Source organism: Convolutriloba macropyga, chromosome 15, assembly GCF_964194025.1.
Source record: "Convolutriloba macropyga chromosome 15, txConMacr16.3, whole genome shotgun sequence".
NCBI lineage: Eukaryota > Metazoa > Xenacoelomorpha > Acoela > Convolutidae > Convolutriloba > Convolutriloba macropyga.
In genome coordinates, this window is record NC_134482.1 from 33,631,320 (window position 1) to 33,646,168 (window position 14,849).

At 33.7% G+C, this 14,849-nt stretch overlaps 1 protein-coding gene across 1 annotated transcript in view; it reads left to right on the top strand.

Annotated features, from left to right (window-relative positions):
* The first annotated feature begins 484 nt into the window (after positions 1 to 484).
* Positions 485 to 14,849, top strand: part of LOC142354571 (putative transporter SVOPL) — a 37,908-nt gene continuing 23,543 nt past the window's right edge. The window contains exon 1 of the mRNA XM_075406896.1: positions 485 to 1,152. Within this exon, the coding sequence (XP_075263011.1) occupies positions 639 to 1,152 (514 nt within the window). The 5' untranslated portion in view covers positions 485 to 638. The remainder of the gene's footprint in view (positions 1,153 to 14,849) is intronic.

The following is a 14,849-nucleotide window of genomic DNA, read 5'->3' on the forward strand; positions in this document are numbered from 1 at the left end:
TAGGGACGGATTTTCAAGTGAGGCATTATAAAAGCTGCTCGTGGATTATGGATTCATTCAAAATGCAATTTTAATGCTTTTTTCAATCTAATAACTTCCAATCTCTCACAATTCAGTTTCTATGACCATTTTTTTATCTGCTCAAGCAAAAAAAATAAAAAATTAGGCACATATATGTCTTGTTTAATAGATTTTTTAAATTTGTTTGCACTGAAATTAGGTTCTGCTCTTCTTATGGTCTTTGACCGATAAAAGTATTTGGTTTTTGCTTACTTTAAGTAACCAATTCATAATGTACAAAAATTGGTTACTCTATGCAAGTGATCCGACGCAAATTTATGAGTTCTTTTTTAATCGAATTTTCGTCACAGCTTTCTAAGTATATTATTTACAGATTTTAGTTTTGCTGTGGCTAAGTCTTTGCACAAGCTTTTTGTTGTCATTAACTTTGCGCGATCGTTGTTGTAACCTGATTTTCTCTGTACTTAATTCGATCATTGTAATGTATATAACTCATATTTATACGCACTATCTGAACACAAGCGCGCAGAGAAAAACTCAACAAACTCAAACTTGTTTTTCAAACTTAATTATTTTTCATAATTAACCGCAAAAATTGTTTACATTGGACATTTATAATGGTTATGATGAAATCACAAAAAACCGAACAACAATTTTCAACCAACGATCAACCCGAACAAAATAGTTCTATGCCAAACTCAAAAATGGAGAAATTCGTGAAATCAGATAAACCCGCTAATGAAAAATCATCATTGCTTCCGATACAAAATGCAACAGTAACAGAAATAATTGAACTTATTGGTTTTGGGCGTGCTCAAATAATCATAATTTTTATTATTTTTATCGGGTTCGTTAGCTTGTCGGGTTCCGTTCAATTAATGCCATTTTTATCGACACGACTGTACGTTGTTCTGGGGTTGACAGCCGAACTTGAATCGGCTCTTAATGTTGCCAGTTATTCTCTATACGCAATCAGTTATCCATTTTGGGGTTATTTGGGTGACGTTGTTGGGAGGAAAAGGGCAATAATTCTGTCCAGTTGTTGGCAAGCCTTCTGGAGTTTTATCTGTTGTGCTCCCCAGAATATCACACAACTAGTTATATTCCGATGTTTCTTCTCTTTCGGAGCGGGTGAGTAGATTTTTTAAGGAGTTGTTATCCATTTTTGTTATAATTTTTTTAAAAATATTTGAGTCTATGATGGGTTCAGTGTGCGCAGCTAAAGAGATTTCACAGTAAGTCTCTTAGATTAATAAAAATTACGGTCTGTTTAAGAGGCATAATTTTCCGATGTGATCAAGGTTGCTTCCCAATTTTGACAACTTTGTGTGTGTGTCTGTTTACCTGTGTGTGTGTGTGTGTGTGTGTGTGTGTGTGTGTTTGTGTGTGTGTGTGTGTTTGTGTGTGTGTGTAGGTGTGTGTGTGTTTTGTGTGTGTGTCTATGTGTGTGTTTCTCTGTGTGTGTGCGTGTGTGTTGTTTATGTCTCCGTGTGTGCGTGTGTGTCTGTGTGTGTGTTGTGTGTGTCTGAGTGTGTGTTGTTTGTTTGTGTGCGTGTGTGTGTGCATCGGTGCTTAGTTAGAAGGACTTACTATGGTTAAACTTCGGATAAATTTGTTTTAAAGACCAGCCAAGCAGTTTTTGTTCAATGAGCAGAAAAGACAGAGCACAAGATTTCTCAAAAAATATTTTTAATATGTCAAGCAAAAAAGATTTTATTGGTCAAAGAAACATCTCTTAATTAGTCAATTAAAGCCTTTTCATAAGTTGTGAAAATTTCTTCAAGGAATTATTAAACGTTTTTGATCAATAGGAGCTAAGCTTTTTTTCATTTGTAGGAGATAATTTGTAAATTGGCTTCAAAACAACTCTTTTCGTTATGGTCAATTTATATATTTTAATATAAAGATTTGTTTTTGATGAAATGAGTTTTCACAAGCAGTTAAAATTGAGAGGCAGTCGGATTTTTTTAACATGATTTTTTTTATAATTCATGAGGAGCACAATTTTTGTTGTGTTACCTGATCTTATTATAAATGGGCTTGCTGTGAGCAAAATTTTGATGAGAAATGGAGCATGAATATTTTCAAGGTTCGAGCAAAAAATCTTCAAATAAAAAGAATAAAGTTTTTTCTGATTTAATTAAAACATTCGTGAGTCTAGAATATGTCTTCTAATGTTCACTGAAAAACATTCATTGAGTCTAATAAGATTTTCGTGATGATCAAGTAAAAATTTTTTGAGTTTGAGTGGATATATTTAAAAGAAAGTGCACAGTTTTTTTATGAGTCGAACAAAAGCCTTTTGAAAACTTGAAAAATGTCTTTCGCATGTACAGTCAAAAGTTTTTATGCCTTCAATTATTCACAGGTGAAAAAAATTGAGCTTTTTTGTTTCTGAGTTTAGCCAACTATTCCATGGGCTATTTTCAACCATGTCTATAAAATTATTAAAATTTGAATTTCATTAATTGAATTTGAGTTTTGAGTTACCGATTAAGCTAAAAATAAAGTACTACGTGCAAAAAATTGATGCAGTTTTAACGAAAGCAACTTTTATAAGAAGCAGAAAGATGAAACAATCTTGTCATTAAAAAATCTAAACCTAATTTTGTTTCAGATATCTTAAAACGTGCATTTTAGGCTGTTTCAATGTGATGCTGGTCTACTTATACGTAACAATGAGCAGCAAACGTCGTTGGATTGGGGTCCTGTTTTCGCTTTCTCTGGGCTCTTCAATTGGCACCTGCGCCGATATCCTACTTACTTTTGACTTCCTAACTAGCAACGCCTCCTCGGGGCAATGAAGAATTTATATTTTTTATCATTGCTTTGCCAATTGTAATTGATATATCAAGCATAAAGAAATTCTTATGGTCAAACAAACATCTTTTGATGTGTCGATCGCAGTCTTTTCATAAGTTTCCACAAAAGTTGTTCTTCAAGGATTATCAAGGGTTTTTATCAGTAGTAGCTAAGCTTCGTTCATTGGTAGGAGATAATTTGTAAGTTAGCTTAAAAACAGATCTTATTATGATGCAAGCGAAGGTCATTTTATAGATTTTATTATAAGTGTTTTTTGATCAAATGAGTTTTCAGCAGCAGTTGAATTTGAGAGTGAGTCAGTGTTTTCGTTCATAATTTTTTCAAAATTTCATGAGAAGCACAATTTTTGTTGTGTTATCGGATCTGCTAATCTAAAACCAAATCTATCTGAAGACGATATGAATGTTTTTGCTTTGAACAAAATGTTGTTCATATGTGGAGCATGAAAAATTTCAAAGGGTCGGGCGAAATTTCTTCAGATTAAAAGAATAATTTTTTTTTCTGTTTTCATTAAAAATTTCCATGAGACTAAAAAATGTCTTCTGATTTTCAGTGAAAAATCTTTATTGAGCCTAATAAAATGGTTTCAATGTGATTCTGGTTTACTTGTACGAAACCTTGAGCAGCAAACATTATTAATTTTGGGTTGTGTTTTTGCTCTCTCTGGGTTCCATAGTTAGCACCTGGGCCGATATCCCATATGCTATTCCCTTACTAACCGGCGGCAATGGAAACACTTCCTCGAGGCAATGGAAAATTTATATTTTAATCATCATTTTGCCTTTTGTTTTTTATATGTGAAGCAAAACAGATTTTCATGCTCAAATAATCATCTTCTAATAAATCGACTGAAGTCTTTTTATCAGTTCTATAAAAGTTCTTCAAAGTATTATCAAATGTTTTTTGTATCAATAGGAGCTAAGTTTTTTGTTGGTAGGAAATATTTTGTGAATTGGCTTGAAAGAAACGCTTTTATGATGCGAGCAAAAACCATTTAATAGGTTTTTTATTGACAGTTCTTAGATCAAATGACTATTCACGAGCAGCCACAATTGAGGGACAATTGGAATTTTCTATCATCCTTTTTTAATACATGAGGAGTATAATTTTTGTTGTGTTACCGGATCTTCAAATCTAGAATCAAATCCTCCGGAAGATAATAAACATATCTTTGCTTTGAGCAAAATTTTTTTCAAAAGTGGAGCATGAAAGTTTTCAAGGGTTGGGCGAAAGTTCTTCTGATTCTAAGAGTATTGTTTTTGTTGAGTTCAATGAGAAGTTTTCATGATTGTAGAATATGTCTTCTATTGTTCTGTCCAAATTTTTTATTGAGTAAAATTTTTTGGTGATGAGCAAGTAAAAAAATTTTTCGATGCTCGAGCAAACAATGTTCACAAAATTTGAACAATTTTTTATTAGTGGAACAAAAGTTTCCTGAAGTTTTGAATAAAGTCTTTCGCAGGTCCTGCATAATTTTTTATGCGTTCATTTTTTCATAGGTGAAAGAAATTGAGCTTTTTTTAGTATAGCCACCTATTTCATGTAATATTTTCCAGCATGTCTATAAAACGAAAAAAAAACTGAAGTTTGTACATAAATTTTTATAACAACTTTATAACAACTTTTATAGAAGCAGACCGATGAAAATATCTTGTTATTTAAGAAATCTAACTTATTTTTTATATATATCTTAAAGTGTGCGTTTTAGGTGATTCCAATGTGATGCTGGTCTTTTTATACAAAAACTCGAGCGGCAAGCATTAATGGTCTGGGGATCTGTTTTTGTTTCTACTAGGTTCCACACTTAGTACCTGCGCCGGTGTCCTTCTTGCAATTCCCTCTCTAACTAAAAACGCTTCTTCGAGGCAATGGAATTTTTTTTCATTATTTTACCATTTGTATTTTATGTCAAGCAAAACAGATCTTTTTGCTCAAAAAATTATCTTGTAGTGTGTCGATTGAATTTCTTCATCAATTGTAAAAAAGTTCATAATATAATTGTTAAACGTTTCCTGTATCAATAAGAGCTAAATTTTTACATTGGTAGGAGATATTTCATAAATTGGCCTGAAAACAGCTCTTTTTATGACGCAAGCAAATATCCTTTAATAGATTCTATTAACAAAAGATTTTGATCCAATAACTTTTCACAAGCAGCAAAAATTGAGGATCAGTCGGAATTTTTTGTCATGATTTTTATGAGTTCATGGGGAGTACAAATTTTGTTGTGTTACTGGATCAACAAATCTAGAACCAAATCCACCTCAAGACAATACATATGTTGTTGCTTCGAGCAAATTTGGGTTCAAACGTGGAGCATGAATGTTTTCAAGTGTCGAGTGAAAACTCTTCTAATTGTAAAAATAATATTTTTGTTGTGTTCATTCAAAGTTTTTCATACGTCCAGATTTTATCTTCTATTGTTCTGTCAAAAATTTTTATTTCGTCGAATAAAGTTTTTGTGATGAGCAAGCGAAAAAATTTCGAATTTCGAGCAGAAATTTTTAAAATCTGTGCACAATTTGTTTATTAGTGGAACAAAAGCCTCCTAAAATTTTGAACAGAGTCTTCCACAAGTCCTGCATATTTTTTTATGCGTTCAACTTTTCACAGGTGAAAGAAATTGAGCTCCTTTCTTTTTGAGTTTAGCCAACTATTTCATGGGCTCTTTTTAAATTGTCTATAAAATTACTAAAGTTTGAATTTAATTAATTGAATTTGAGTTTTCAGCTACCAAATGAAATGAAAACGAACTAAAACATGCACAAAAATAGATGCCGTTTTAACGAAAGCAACTTTTTGAAACCTGTAAATAACTCAGATTATAACCCTAAGGTTAGATATCTAAATGCTTTGAAATGTTAACTAAATTAATCAGCATTGTTATTAATATAAGAATCTTAAAAATGTGGCTGTTCGTTCTCATAGGTAAAAACAGGATTTCAAGGCTCCTATTTGTCGAGCAAAAACTCGAGCGTTGATCGAGAAAAAACTGGGTTAAAACATGTTTGAAGAAAATTTTATAGTTAAAAGTTGTTATTGAAGAGGGCAGTTTGTTCCATTTTTGAACGCTTTTCAAGATTGAAGATTTTTTACTCCTGTTCGTTTTCGTTTTCTTTTTTATAATAATTTGATGTTCTTTTGTTCTGTCTAGCGTTATGGCAACTAGTAAACACTTAAAATTTTCGGATGTTTCCCAGTGTCTTATATTTGTTTGTAGCTTCAATAGGTTAACATTTGAGATAAACAATTTGGCTGGCAGGACACGATCTTTAATGAGAAGATCAATGGAGTCTTCAAATGTTTTTCGAAAATTACAAACTTTTATTCCCCATTTAATTTGCCTGTTTATGCGGTTTATGTTTTTTTGCTGTAAGAGTTTGAAAGAATACTCCACTGAATGAAAAATGTGAGAGTACAACTGACTTGAAAACATCAATTCTTACTTTCAAAGGAATTTGATTTTTTTCAATATATAAAGAACGAATTACATTATCCATTTTGCTTAAAACTGAGTTCAGGTGATTTTCAAAGGTTAGGTGTGAATCAATTTGTACTCCAATATAAAGACATGCATGAGCTGGTTTGATAACTTCGCCTTTAAAAGCTAACTCTGGAGCCGAATTAGTATGATTTGTAAAGAATATCATCTCTGTTTTATCGGCATTTAAAGTGAGTTGATTTTCTGTCAGGTATTTGCTGTTCATTCTAATTTTTTTAAAACTTTGTGGAATATTTTCATTACGTTCAAATTTGCCTACAATACCAGTGTCATCCGCAAAATGATCAACGTCTTTTTCAACTTCCAGTTTTTCAGAAACAGCCAAACGTTGAGACAAATGTTACAAAAGCAACTGTTATAATAAGCCGAACGATGAAACAATCTTGCCATTGATTAGATTGAATCTTAATTATATGTTAGATATCTTAAATTGTGTCTTTTAGGCGGCTTCAATGTGATGCTGGTCTATTTATACGAAACGTTGAGTAGCAAATATCGTTGGTTTGGAGTTCTGTTTTCACTTTCTGAGGGTTCTACAGTGAGCAACTGCGCCGATATCCTACTTGCTATTCCCTTCCTAACTACAAACGCTTCCTCAGAACACTGGAGATTTTATATTTTCATCATTAATTTGCCATTTGTAATTTTTATACCCCTAGTTATATTTTTCCTTGAAGAATCGCCCAGGTACTTACAAAATAAAGGCGACACAGACGCCGCTTTGAAAGTTTTGTCAATTTTCGCCAGCCAGAACAACGTCCAGCTATCACCAGGTTTAAACTTGATTCCGGAATCTGAAGTCGGCGCTACTAACGACAATTCGAAGCTATCAGTTGTCGAGAAAGTTACAGAAGTTGCAAAAAGTTTGAAAATTTTGCGAAGCGCGGTTAGTATTGTTTTGATTGGTATCGGATGTCGATTCATTTTTTATTCCATTGGTTTGGCGAAAACGGAATTAGTTTTCTTGAATCAACAAGGACTCAACGATTACTGTCTGGGGTCAAATAGCGACTGGTACTTATTACAACCTGAAGACTACTTAAATCTATTTTACTTTCAGTTTTGTGGAGACATTGTTGCGGCGTTTTTAGTTTTTGCAATTTACAAAGCCAATATACGCTTCAAAATAACAGCCATTGTTTGTTACTCTCTTACTCTGATTTCAGTTTGTTTTTTATTTTTATGTCCGAATGTGTGGGTTGCGTTATCGTTGCTGACTTTTGTTTACATGATGGGTGTTGTGTTTAGCATTGGAATGTGGCTAGGTTTGACTGGAGTTTTTCCAACAAATGTCCGGAATTTTATGATGGGTATTTGAACATTCCTAATGTATTTACCATTACCACTGGCACCTTTCCTTATTCAGACTCTATCCGAGGAATCTCAGCATTACGTCACCTCGGGTATTTTGTGTTTTCTTTGTATTGGCTTTGTTTGGTCCATCATTTTACCCAATAAAGAACTTCATTCAAATTAGCTCCCTCCTGTTTCAGTTAGGAATCATTTTCCCCCCATTCTCCCTTAGCGTTTTTGGACATAAAACTGTTACGCCCCGGATTTGCTTGTACTATTTTTTTTACATAGTATTGATTATATAACAAAGCTTTGGGGGATCAAGAAAAGGTTCGGATATGATTTGATAGTTAAATGATAGTGATCACGCTTCTCTAATATCATATCTTGAAAATTACAGACTTTGATGAAAATGTAATCAAATTTATCTAATTTTATTTTGTTTTTTTTTTCATTGTTTTACCATTTGTATTTTATATCAAGCAAAACAGATTTTTTTTGCTCAAACAATTGTCTTCTAATGAGTCGATTGAACTTTTTTCATCAATTGTACAAAAGTTCGTAATATAATTATTAAACGTTTTTGTATCAATAAGAGCTAAATTTTTACATTGGTAGGAGATATTTTTTAAATTGGCCTGAAAATAGCTCTTTTTATGACGCAAGCAAATATCATTTAATAGATTCTATTATCAAAAGTTTCTTTTTCCAATAACTTTTCACAAGCAGCTAAAAATGAGGATCAGTCGGAATTTTTTGTCATGATTTTTTTTAGTTCATGGGGAGTACAATTTTGTTGTGTTACTGGATCTACAAATCTAGAATCAAATCCACCTCAAGACAATACATATGTTGTTGCTTCGAGCAAATTTGGGTTCAAACGTGGAGCATGAATGTTTTCAAGTGTCGAGTGAACACTGTTCTAATTGTAAAAGTAATATTTTTGTTGTGCTCATTAAAACTTTTTCATACGTCCAGATTTTATCTTCTATTGTTCCGTCAAAAGTTTTTGTTGAGTCGAATAAAGTTTTTGTGATGAGCAAGCGAGAAAATTTCGAATTTCTAGCAGAAAGTTTTTAAAAATTTTGAACAATTTGTTTATAGGTGGAACAAAAGCCTCCTTAAATTTTGAACAAAGTCTTCCACAAGTCCTGCATAATTTTTTTATGCGTTCAACTTTTCACAGGTGAAAGAAATTGAGCTCCTTTCTTTCTGAGTTTAGCCGACTATTTCATGGGCTCTTTTTAAATTGTCTACAAAATTACTAAAGTTTGAATTTAATTAATTGAATTTGAGTTTTCAGCTACCAAATGAAATGAAAACGAACTACAACATGCACAAAAATAGATGCCGTTTTAACGAAAGCAACTTTTTTGAAACCTGTAAATTACTCAGATTATAACCCTACGGTTAGATATCTAAATGCTTTGAAATGTTAACCAAATTAATCAGCATTGTTATTAATATAAGAATCTTAAAATTGTGGCTGTTCGTTCTCATAGGTAAAAACAGAATTTCAAGGCTCCTATTTGTCTATTAACGGGTTTTTTTTTCGTTGATTGAGCAAAAACTCGGTTAAAACATGTTTAAAGAAAATTTTATAGTTAAAAGTTGTTATAGAAGAGGGCACTTTGTTCCATTTTTGAACGCTTTTCAAGATTGAAGATTTTTTACTCCACTTCGTTTTCGTTTTCTTTTTTATGTTCTTTTGTTCTGATGTTCTTTTGTTCTTTTCTTTTTTATGTTCAAATGTTCTTTTGTTCTGTCTAGCGTTATGGCGACTAGTAAACATTTAAAATTTTCGGATGTTTCCCAGTGTCTTATATTTGTTTGTAGCTTCAATAGGTTAACTTTTGAGATAAACAATTCGGCTGACAGGACTCGATCTTTAATGAGAAGATCAATGGAGTCGTCAAATTTTTCTCGAAAACTACAAATTTTTATTCCCCATTTAATTTGCCTGTTTATGCGGTTTATGTTTTTTGCTGTAGGAGTTTGAAGGAATACTCCACTGAATGAAGGATGTGAGAGTACAACTGACTTGAAAACAACAATTCTTGCTTTCAAAGGAATTTGATTTCTTTCAAGATATAAAGAACGAATTGCATTATCCATTTTGCTTAAAACTGAGTTCAAACTGCTTAAAGTGAGTTGATTCTCTGTCAGGTAATTGTCTGTTTATTCTAATTTTTTTTGAACTTTTTGTGGAATATTTTCTTTACGTTCAAATTTGCCTATAATACTAGTGTCATCTGCAAGTTGAACAACGTCTTTTTAACCTTCCAGTTTTTCAGAAACAGCCAAATTTTGAGACAAATGTTACAAAAGCAACTGTTATAATAAGCCGAACGATGAAACAATCTTGCCATTGATTAGATTGAATCTTAATTATATGTTAGATATCTTAAATTGTGTCTTTTAGGCGGCTTCAATGTGATGCTGGTCTATTTATACGAAACGTTGAGTAGCAAATATCGTTGGTTTGGAGTTCTGTTTTCACTTTCTGAGGGTTCTACAGTGAGCAACTGCGCCGATATCCTACTTGCTATTCCCTTCCTAACTACAAACGCTTCCTCAGAACACTGGAGATTTTATATTTTCATCATTAATTTGCCATTTGTAATTTTTATACCCCTAGTTATATTTTTCCTTGAAGAATCGCCCAGGTACTTACAAAATAAAGGCGACACAGACGCCGCTTTGAAAGTTTTGTCAATTTTCGCCAGCCAGAACAACGTCCAGCTATCACCAGGTTTAAACTTGATTCCGGAATCTGAAGTCGGCGCTACTAACGACAATTCGAAGCTATCAGTTGTCGAGAAAGTTACAGAAGTTGCAAAAAATTTGAAAATTTTGCGAAGCGCGGTTAGTATTGTTTTGATTGGTATCGGATGTCGATTCATTTTTTATTCCATTGGTTTGGCGAAAACGGAATTAGTTTTCTTGAATCAACAAGGACTTAACGATTACTGTCTGGGGTCAAATAGCGACTGGTACTTATTACAACCTGAAGACTACTTAAATCTATTTTACTTTCAGTTTTGTGGAGACATTGTTGCGGCGTTTTTAGTTTTTGCAATTTACAAAGCCAATATACGCTTCAAAATAACAGCCATTGTTTGTTACTCTCTTACTCTGATTTCAGTTTGTTTTTTATTTTTATGTCCGAATGTGTGGGTTGCGTTATCGTTGCTGACTTTTGTTTACATGATGGGTGTTGTGTTTAGCATTGGAATGTGGCTAGGTTTGACTGGAGTTTTTCCAACAAATATCCGGAATTTTATGATGGGTATTTGTACATTCCTAATGTATTTACCATTACCACTGGCACCTTTCCTTATTCAGACTCTATCCAAGGAATCTCAGCATTACGTCACTTCTGTTATTTTGTGTTTTCTTTGTGTTGGCTTTGTTGGGTCCATCATTTTACCCAATAAAGAGCTTCATTCAAATTAGCTCCCTCCTGTTTCAGTTAGGAATCTTTTCTGCCCCCCCCCCCCCCCATTCTCCCTGAGCGTCTTTGGACCTAACACTATTACGCCCCGGATTTGCTGGTACTATTTTTTACATAGTATTGAGTATATAACAATGCTTAGGGGGGGGGGGGGTCAAGAAAAGGTTCGGATATGATTTGATAGTGAAATGATAGTGATCACGCTTCTCTAATATCAAAGCTTGAAAATTAAAGACTTTGATGAAAGTGTGATCAAATTTAACTATTTTCATTTGTACATTTGCGATAAGTATAAATCTTTTCGGATCTTTTCCGTTTGTCCCCCCCCCCCCCCCTACACACACACACACACACACACACACACACACACACACACACACACACACACACAGCTTAGTCGGTGCATATTATTTCAGATGCACGTGTCATATTTTTACATAATGGTTTACTGTGTAATGACACGTGCTCTGTAAATGGGGGTCGCATAACGTAATGGGGGAGTAAACGGAAAAGATCCATTTTTTCGTTAAATATGAGTGTGATGATTTAGCTGATAGAAATTATACAAATGAATTAAAATTAGCTTAGTTCTGAAACTTCTCTAGGCCAACCCCGACTGTTATCCTGCAAAATTCTTGCCCATAACGGTCATCTTGCAATACAGTGCGAGAAGATGGTTATCTTGTCAGAACTTTGCAATAGTGTTACAATATAACCACATTTTAAAAAAAAAACTTTTTAGAGGGTATTTAACCTAAACCGCAAAGTTTTCCTTGATTAAAAGGAGGCTTGATAATGTTCGCACATAATGTTCCGACCCCTCTCATCTTTAGCCCACTTCGGTTTTAATCAAACATAGAGCACGTGTGCCTCATTCTGAAATAACACAACTCGGAATCAAAGTTTGATGTAAACACAAATGACAAAAAACAAGAGTACCAAAAAATCTTCATGTAATCAAAACGAATTTAAGTTTAATTCACTTTCAATATGTGCCTCAACCAAGGAAAATAAAAAATAAAAACAATTTAATAACACGAATATAAAATCTCATGGAAAAGATATTTCAATTCAATTTAAGATAAGCAGACTGAAGCTATGTGTGTGTGTCTTTTTGTGTGAATTTGTGTGTGTGTGTGTGTGTGTGTGTGTGTGTGTGTGTGTTTGTGTGTGTGTGTGTGTGTGTGTGTGTCTATGTGTGTGTGTGTTTGTGTGTGTGTGTGTGTTTGTGTGTGTGTGTGTGGGTCTATGTGTGTGTGTGTGTGTGTGTGTGTTTGTGTGTGTGTGGGTCTATGTGTGTGTGTGTTTGTGTGTGTTTAAGTGTGTGTCTGTTTGTGCGTGTGTGTGTATTTGTGTGTGTTTGCGTGTGTGTATTTTTGTCTGTGTGTGTCTATATGTGTTTGTGTATGTTTGTGTGCTGGTGTGTGTCTTTGTGTGGCTATGTGTGTGTTTCTGTGTGTGCGCGTGTTTGTGTGCATGTGTGTGTGTGTGTGTGTGTGTGTCTATTTGTGTTTGAGTTTGTGTTTGTGTTTTTGTGTATTTGTTTATGTTTGTGTGTGGTTTAGTGAGTGTGTGGGTGTTTGTGTGTGTATTTGTGTGTGAGTGTGTTTGTGTGTATGTGTCTATGTGGGTGTGTAGGTGTTTGTGTGCGTGTCTGTTTGTGTGTGTTTGTGTGTGTGTGTATCTGTCTATGTGTGTTTGAGTTTGTGTAGGTTTGAGTTTGAGTTTATGTGTAGGTGTGTGTTTGTGTGCGTGTGTGTTTGTGTGTGTGTGAGTGTTTGTGTGTGTATGTGTCTAAGTGTGTTTGAGCTTGCGTTTGTGTGTTTTTGTTTGTGTGTGTGTGTGTGTGTGTGTGTGTGTCTAAGTGTCTTGGTGTGTGTGTGTTTATGTGTTTGTGTGTGTGTATGTTTATGTGTGACTGTGTGTGTGTTTTTGTGCGTGTGTATCCGTGTGTGTGTGTTTGTGTGTGTGTGTGTTTGTGTGTGTGTTAGTGAATGTTTGGGTATGTGTGTGTGTGTGCGTGTGTCTATGTGTTCGTGTGTTTGTGTGTGTGTGTGTGTGCCTGTGCACTAAGTACCAATTGATATATATATATATATATATATATATATATATATATATATACTATATAGCAATGTAATTATATCCTACACAATTTTAGTCGTAGGATAAAGAGAATGTTTTTTAATATAAAAATTAGCATTGATGCCAAAACTTTTTTTTGAAAAATCGACAATCATTCTTCCATAGTGTTTATTATTTCGCCGTGCAGTTTAAACACAAAATTACCGCATGGTACAAAACACATTTCCTGGATTTACAGATTTTGTTTGATATAGGTTTGACATTCGATAGATGTACGCAGATCAGTATGAAAATTGTTAAAAAGTTAAAGTTTTAAAATGTTCATTTGACCTTTTCTCTGCAGTTATTATGAAGATCACATAGTTAAATTTGAATAACTACTCAAAAAATTTGTTTTGGGAAATAAATGCATATATGCAATAACGATATTCAGACCGCACTTTTACTGCAGTCAGTCAGTGAAGGTGAGTTTCTCGTGTTCCTAAAAAACGTTATTTTGTATGGAAAAATTGTACAGAAAAGTGTTAGTTGGGGAATAAACCTTGAATTAAATTTTTTCTCATGAATTGGAACTCTTCTTGTTTGCTGAACTATTTGTTTGTTGAAATATTTGTGATGGTTTCAAACAAACATCAAGAAACTTAGAAATTTTATTAAAGTTTAAAAGAATTAAAGAAGAACTTACCTGACGATCTTTGTCAATAAGTAATGGCCACAAAACTAAACTCAATTTGAATTCAGTCGTGGCGCTATCATTATCTTATTGACCTATCAATCATATGTCAAAAGTAAATTCTCCAAACAACAGAAACCTGAATCTAACATCCACCGACTCAACAACAGAAAATTGATTCTAACATCCACCGACCCCCAAATAATGAACTTGGTTGTACCTAGGTCATACATGATTCTCATGAAATGTTGATGAAAATCGAAAATCACCTCCGGGAATCGGAACTAAACACTATTTGCTTGTTAATCAAGTAAAATATTTTTAGCTAATCTAAATTTTCGCTGTATATTCTTGTATAGATAAGAACTATAAATACGAGCTATTTTTTGTATAATTTTGGTTCCAATTTTAATTTAAAATTCAAACTATTGAAATTTTTGACCCGTGATATCGACCACGAAAGAGTTGTCCACACCAGCTATAGACCGGAAGATTTTAGATCTACAGAATGCAAAATCAGCTACTGCATGGATTATGTCTTTTGTGGCGAAATGTCGCGCAGAGAGGAAAGAAGACAAGATCAACACCCATGGTACTGTACAGGACTTACAGGTAACCAATTTTTTTCTTAGTATGTGCAGGCAAGATGCAATTATTAAACTGAGGGGCCTAATTAGTTCTAGGAATTTGATAGAATCTCCGTATAAAGACATCAGATTCGCAATTCAAAATAATATTTCTCCTAAAGAGAGAGTAGTAACGGCAGAAAAGGCTAAATTTCTGTCCGTAATACAAGGTGTAGGGGAGTCAGACGACAATTTCCCGAGCGTCTTAGAGAGGAAGCACGCTATTGGGACATCGAAAAACTCAAAACAGCGGCCAACCCTGAATATGTCGTCGTAAGAAAACATTTATCTCAGGTTTGAGGGACCCTGAAGCAAAACTTAGACTACTAGACTGTATTAAGGCAAAACCATCAAAGTCGGTTACTCAAATGA